Source organism: Thunnus maccoyii, chromosome 18, assembly GCF_910596095.1.
Source record: "Thunnus maccoyii chromosome 18, fThuMac1.1, whole genome shotgun sequence".
Lineage (NCBI taxonomy): Eukaryota > Metazoa > Chordata > Actinopteri > Scombriformes > Scombridae > Thunnus > Thunnus maccoyii.
The window spans coordinates 12,503,046-12,510,615 of NC_056550.1; the positions used below are offsets into that span (position 1 = coordinate 12,503,046).

Sequence of the window (7,570 nt, forward strand, 5' to 3'; positions counted from 1 at the left end):
TAACGTTAGCATTATCTGTTGTCAGCTAGTAGTTTTACAGGTTAGTTGTGCTGCCTAACGAACGATAAACACTCGTCAGACGTTACTTTTCAATTCAAGGTTTCGAGATTTGGAAGTTAAAAACATTAGAAACAAGAATTTAACAGAACAGTTCATGTCTTTGTCGAGCTGAATCTGTCCGGTCAGTGCTGAGCTGCTGCTGGAGCCAGAGCTGATGAGGCAGCTGTGTTTACCAGAGGAGCTGCACTAGCTATCAGCCTTAAACAGTCCTGGCTTCAACATCCCATCCTGAACTTCATCATATTGCAAATAACATAACCCTAGCATGTCAACAGTATATGTCACATAGAAGTGGTATACGTCAGCTGAAAGCTGGGAACGTGAAGATGTAATATGAGATGCAGCTCAGCACTGTGTGTCAAGTTTTTCTCTTAATAAACTAATTTTGTTGCAGCAAATTTGCTGCAGCAACATCAAAAACTTTTGACATTTGGAGATTTCTGTAAAAATGGCTTTTTTACAGTGATTGGATGGTGAACACTTACGTTCTGGAAATTGCTCAGAAACCCCTTTATTGTCAATACACCTAGCAAAGCCATACATTGTCTGAATACCCTAGGTCTCTAGTTTGTGGTTGTAAAGTTTTATGAGGCTGTGATTATCCTAGAGGTCACAATAGATCATTTTATCGTGAGCTCATGTTTGAAAAAATGGTCTCACTACAATGAAATGGCTACTATGAGGACTAACATCATCACATTAATACAACTGGGCTCATTGAATCCATGAAATAAAACACGAAAATAACACATTATACTGCATGCAAACAATTGCATGGTTTTTGCCCAAAACTGCATGGGATTAGCATAAAGTGGGCATGTTTGTAAAGGGGAGACTCTTAGGTGCCCATAGAACCCGTTTTCATTCTGATATCTTGAGGTGAGAAGTCAAGAGACCCCTTTGAAAATGGCCATGCCAGTTTTTCCCTCACCAAAATATAACGTAGATTCACAGTGTTCCGGAAACTAAACACACTAAGCACAGTAAAAAGTCCCATAAGATATCAATGTGCAGCTAGATAAGCATGATTGGCTATCTGTCTCTGGAGGAAGGTCTTACATGCATACCAAAGTTTGATTGACACAGTTTGGGCCAATTGTTTGGGAGAAATTTTTGGATAAAATAGTGGGTACATTCGCTATCCGGATTACAATGAGGCCTCACGGATATTCGGATGGCTGCGCTTTTCTACCCACGGTATCCCGGACAGGCAAGAAAGAGTCTTTTCTATTATTATAAAAACACACATTATTGATGAATGACCATCAATTATTATTATTTATTTACTATTTATCATTTTTAAGCATTTCTACATTTTTTAATCGATAATTGCGTATATTAAGTGACTTGGCAGGGGTCCAAAATGGCTGTGCACAACTGAAATGTTAAAACACATGAGGATTGATAGACACAACTCTGGTAAATTTGTAGAAAGCTAAATTTAATTGATTTGAAAACAATGTAAATCATTGTAAACATTTCCCTGCATAACTTAAACAACAAATTCAACAAATTCAGCAACCAATTCAACCAGACAACAAGAAGCCTTAAATCAACATCATTTAACATGTAACTTAAATCTAATAATTTATAAGATAATGTTAATTGGTTAATCATACTGTAATTTTATATTGTGTAAACTATTAACAGTGTGTTTGGGTCAGGGACATTTTAGAATATCAAAATAGCAAAAAAATAAAATTGAAGTAATGTGTTAGTTTCAGTTTTTTATGTGTGAATCCGCAAGTGTATTTTTCATTTTTTAATGCCCCTTGTAAAAGGCTACGATATATGACATTTTAATGCATTTATCTGTAAAGACCCCTGAAAAATGTCATTCATAGTGCTTTAAAATCAGGCATACTTTTATAGCTCTTCTTCATTATGCTCATTCATAAACTCATTTATTGTACTCATTTGTATATTTATTTCAAAATTAAGTGTTTTACCATATGACATTTTGTTTTACCGCATGACATAGCACAACTGCAAAATACCATGGCACATACAGTATACCTAATAAGTTAAGTTGGCTACTTCTGAATAATGCAAAAGATACACAGGGCCTCCAAAGTAAACCTTTTAATGACATTAAAATGTCTTGCAACAGTTTTCTTGTTTCATACAAGAATGAATGCATTGTCAGTTTGAGGTCTTATACAATATATGAACAAGCAAATCCAATTTAAAATTTGATTTTTACCACTAGTCAATTTAAAAAGAGCATTAACTTTCTTATTTGGTAAAACAACACAGTTTGATTCCAAACATAACAGTGAGTTAAAAACAGCACAGTAACATTTATATCTAAACCTTACGAACAGTTCTAATCTCTAATACTAATTCTCAGAATTCATTTAGTCATAGAAAAAAACGTAACACTTTGCCTAACCCCTATAACTGTAATCTATCACTTGAACAATTATTAAAACAAATCTGTCATGGTAAGCTGAAATCAGTACAGTGTGTATAAAATATCTGTCTTCTAACGCCCTCCCCCTGATGCTGGTCACTGTTGTTTTCTTCAGACAGATAAGAATCTTTCCCAGTCCTCAGCTGACAATCTTGAGCTTCGACTGGTTGATGGCTCTGGTTCTGAGATGACAGCTTTCACATCTGATTGAAAGTAAAAGATCACATCTGGAATTTGGGGCCACACAAAGCAATTCTTCCCCCCAGACTGTTGCATACAAGAGACCTCAATTTCTTCACCAACAATCTTCAGTACCTGCCCCACGAAAGGCTTGTCATCATAAGACACAATGACCATCTTTCCAGCCATGTCTTCCTGTTCTTGATTGGTGGTGCAGGATGCTTTTTCGGAGTTAAAATCGAAGACCATGGGTGGCTCACATTCGCAGGTAACTCCAAAACGCTTACAAAAACAGGACAGCTCTCTGTGAGAGATCTTTCCAGGGGTGTCTGTAATCACTTGGTGAATGCCCAAGGTGCCTTTGACTATTGGCAAGGCAGTGGGCACAGCCTCATCCACCCTAGCAATGCCCTCTTCTGTTACCCAGTAGAGTTTTATGTCAGAATTGGACTTTTCCAGAAAGGAAAACAATTCCTCTGGGTGCTGAATATCCCCTCCTTGCTGGACAAATGCATCTGCTTTTCTCTTTAATGAACCACCAATACCATCTGGTGCACCCTTTCCATGGGACTTCTCTGAGAAGTTCCATGTGACAGCCTCAATACCACGCATGAAAGGTAAGGTTGACATCAAGAAGAAATTTTTCTTATTTCTATATTGTGTCAGAGGGCCATCACTCATGAAGTGCACTGTAGATATTGGTGCATTTGACTGTATTTCATCCAACACAGGCTTCAAGTGTGCCCATACTGCCCGCTCATCATGTCTGAGAGAAGTGGAAATGGTAGCATAAGCTTTTGATCTTTCTGCAGTGTAGACCCTGCATGTGTGGACTGTTGCTTGTCTTCGACTTCCCCCCAAATGATAGGACCACACTGCGTCGTCTTTGTGTACCTTTCCTGAAAACTTTTTCCACTTTCTTTTTTCTAGCTGCCTTGAAGTTTGTATTCTTAAGTTTCTTTAAGCTCTTGCGGAACCTGTCAGCTCTTCTTTTTTCTCTCAAAATGTCCTTTTTTAACTGCCCAATTTCTTCTCTCAATTTCCTAACACGATTTTCTGATTTCTGACGGGAGCTATTTTTCTTGCTTCCATGTGAAGGGGTGGAAGATGAAGATGGTCCCTCCCAAGATAATGCTGTCTCACCAGGTGCAGAGTGTTGTGACGGCCCTAGTGGTGCAGAGTGTTGCGGTGACTGTGGTGATGAGGAGTGCTGAGGAGTTCCAGGATGGTCAACTTGAAAAGGCTCTGCAAACAAATCCACTGATAGTGGCGTGAGGTTCATCACAGCTTCTGCCTGTCGCTGTCTTTCCCTACATTTCCTCTGGTTGAGCCTCCACTGTTCTCTTCTTTTTGTGGCTGCAGATGTGGTCAAGTGTTTGATGGGTTGATATTCATATTACCCAGCTTGCTGCATTTGTCGATACCTGCAAGAATTGAAATAAATATGTTTATATTTTAATAATATGAATTTTGAACTTACCTCCAACTCTGGTGGTCGTCAGGGGTCTTCTGAGTGATGTCATCACATGTCACATGACACGAGTCATTTATCTACAATTCAAAATGGCTTCCAAAATTTGTTTTACCGAATGACATTGAGGGAAATCTGTCCTTGCGGAACAAAGTGTTTTAGATATTAAAGACATTTCTTCAAGATTTATCCTATTAATACTTAACAGTGCTTTTCTGTACATTTTAAAAAATATGCTACAGACAAAAGTGGATGATTTTTACATATTTTTAATCATTTTAAATGAAGTTGTCTTCTTTGACATCAAGTGACTGCCGTTTTACCGTACGACATTTTTCCACTTTAATGGTATAAAAGTCAGTCAATTTTGTATTTTTCATGCAAATATGAATAGTGAGGAGGAAATGTGACGTGAGATTAATGAATATATACAATACCAACCTTATTTAATCCAAGTGTGTAATAGTAATTTCTCCTGGAACAAAAAATCAGTGCGTCACGTCACTGACCCGTTTGTGTGTGTGTGGTTTGTTCAGCAACTAATTGCACGAGACAAGAAGAAGAAAAGAAACATCATTTGAACATGTAAGCCCACTATAGCCCCTGAAAGACAGCAATATCAGTGGAAGAGGTTTGTGCAATACTGCCTTCCAACTGCTGTTCTGTACTTCACTGGAAGTTCTGTAAATAATTGTTTGAGTGCTGTAAAAACTGTTGTAAATGACGTAATATCTCACAGACCTTGCTATTCTTTTAATTAAAAAAAAAAGTAACTTTTATTTTTTTAAATTTAATCTAAATTTAATTTATTGTAAAATTGTTTCTTTTTTAACCTGACTGAGTGAACTGCACAAGAATTCCACTGTGCATGTATCCTGCGCTTGTGCAAATGGCAAACAGGTCTCAGTCTGAATCTTGAAATGTTTTTTCAAGCTAAGATGTCAGATTGTAAATCTGTTTTGTTAATAAAGGTTTTTTAAAATTAAAGTTTGTGGAAAAAAACAGCTTACATGTGATGTCACAAATAAGTGTGTGAAGATTGATGATGTCACTAATACAAACTCAAGATCAAAGGAGCAGAATGTGATGATGTCAGAAAGACCAAAGTTTTTAGAAGGCTTTGATGTTTCAGTGTTCTTTTGATGGTTGTACCAGCAAGTCTGGAATCTCTAACAGGTTAGAGACTGGAGGGAGAATTCGAACTCACACAGCTAACGTGACACAACCAAAGTGCGAGACAGATAGACAGATAGAATGGCTTCGAGAAAAGTCGGTATTTCGTCCAGGGCTGAGTGGGTTGGGATTCAATACTCACTGCAGGCAGCCGAACAGTACGGATGTGGAGAGGCAGACAGACATGGTCTGCAAAAAAGATATACAGGGGAGGGTAAACTCCTCAAGGTCCGATGGCAGAGGGCGCAGGAGGCAAAAAACATTCAGCGGGCCAAAGAGGAGTGTCTCAGCAGTGATATCAGGACCCATTTACAGTGGGATCATGAGACACAGAGACAGAGGGATAAAATTGGGAATTTAGAAATTGAGAACAAGCTGCAGCAGAGAAAACCTGAGCAGTATAGGTTTAGGAGGCTCCAAAACCAACAGGAGATAGTTAGGGAGAGACTGACAGCTATTAACAGGGAGCAGGCTCTCTCTGCAGCTCTGAGGGAGGAGCAGAGGTGTAAATCAGATGAGGCTAGGCGACGCGCTGAACTGGAAAGGCAGCAGAAAGAGAGGGAGAAGAAGGCTGCTTTACTGGAGTCCATCTCAGCTCACCGTAAGGAGCAGATCAAGGAGAGAGAGCAGCGCAGGAATGCAGAGCTCCAGAGCAGCCGGGACTGGCTTCAGGTTCAGAAACAGTCTGACAGGTTGCTTATTAAACGCGAACAATTGAAGACTCAGAGGATAAGAGAGGAAAATATCAAATTACAGAGTTTCAATGCCTCTTTAGCAGCTGAACAACGTTCCCGGTATCAGCAGCAGAAAAAGGAGGAACATGACAATGCAGTGAAAAACACTGAACAGATTGCTGAGAGGGAAAAGAAACATCAGCAATACATTCAGCGGGAACTCCTTACTCTTCAGAGCAAGCCGGTCTTGCCAGCTGTGAGAAAAGGAGGGCTAGGTTTGTTTAATAGAGAGGTGCCTGGTTGTATTACAGCGAACAACGGTGAGGCATTACCCAAACTGGGTACTGCTAAAACCAAGTTTGTTAAACTGTGTCAGGAGCGGAACAAGTTGCAGCTGGGTTATAGAGAGATTGATAAAGTTAGCATGGGATCAGACTGCCTCCCTCCCATTTCCAGTGCAGTTAAGCACACCTTAGCTGCACAAAATGCAGAGAGAGGAGGGTTTAGTCCAATTTTTAGAAGGGAGGGGCCTAACTACCTCCCTGCAGATATCAGGGGGCCATTGCACAGATACTCCGGTGCTCAGACAATTAAACAGCGACAGGAATGCTACAGGAGTAATGTTAAATATGAGCAGACCACAATAATAGATCTTAGACAGACCGGTTTATCTTCCACACCTGTCCTCCCTAAACTCGAGCGGGACTCTAGAGTATTATCCACCATCCCTCGCTTACCACCAATTCGAAATGCAAGATAGAGGTTCAATATCTATGGACATGGACCTTCTCCCTTTTTCCTTTCCACCCCACCCTACTTTCATTTACTTACATTGAGGAGTGCTTTTTCATCCCATTTGTGGGTTTACTCATGGTATTCAGGTTTCCTCCCACATTCCAAACACATACTGGCTAGGTATATTCGACACTCTTAAATTATCAATCATAATTCGTTTAGTTATTAGAGGTTCCCAGCAACAGCCGAAAGAAGATCGGTGACACCGCCTTTGTCAGTTACACCCCCAAACTATCAATACTCTGCCCATAGATGTCAGGGAAGCCAGCTCACTAGATTCTTTAAAAAGAAAGTTTAAAACCCGTCTCTTTACCCAGGCATTTAACGCTTTGCACTTGCCCTCTACTGCTGTTTAATGTAGTCAGCCTTGCACTTATACTCAACTGCGCTTCTTTTAAAATGTCATATTTTATTTTATTTTATACAATCTACGTATTGTATGCTTTAACTTGTTTTTATATTAACTTGTTATATTTTATGTTTTGATTATTATTCAGTGTGCATTCTATGTATTTTAGTTTCACTTTATCAAGTGGTTTTTATTTTTAAAAGAGAGAAGTAACAGGAGCGCTGCTGGTGTCCCTCAAACCACCGGTGATCATGGAAGGGAATAATTGAAGGAGAACGGAAGAATTATGATCAAAAAAGCTGTTGCTGATAAGGCTCATAGTGAAGATTGCTTCCGTACGGATTTTCGAAAAGTGAATGGGGTAACAAAACCGGACTGTGATACTCTTCCAAGGATGGAAGATTGTGTAGATCATGTTAGGGGGGAGCCAGGTTTGTTACTCAGTTAGACCTAAT

At 39.4% G+C, this 7,570-nt stretch overlaps 1 protein-coding gene across 2 annotated transcripts; it reads left to right on the forward strand.

Annotated features, from left to right (window-relative positions):
• The first annotated feature begins 2,836 nt into the window (after positions 1-2,836).
• On the forward strand, positions 2,837-7,220 carry LOC121883747 (trichohyalin-like). Of its 2 annotated transcripts, none has more exons than XM_042392219.1 (2): positions 2,837-2,921; positions 3,752-7,220. In XM_042392219.1, the coding sequence occupies exon 2, from the start codon at positions 5,379-5,381 to the stop codon at positions 6,729-6,731; it is 1,353 nt and encodes a 450-aa protein (XP_042248153.1). In that variant the 5' UTR covers positions 2,837-2,921; positions 3,752-5,378; the 3' UTR covers positions 6,732-7,220. The 2 variants fall into 2 exon arrangements, with proteins under 2 accessions (XP_042248153.1, XP_042248152.1); XM_042392218.1 differs by lacking the exon at positions 2,837-2,921 and adding an exon at positions 3,186-3,270.
• Positions 7,221-7,570: the final 350 nt, after the last annotated feature.

Excerpts from the sequence above, each read along its gene's own strand:
- LOC121883747 (XM_042392219.1), top strand. The coding sequence starts at position 5,379 with ATGGCTTCGAGAAAAGTCGGTATTTCGTCCAGGGCTGAGTGGGTTGGG.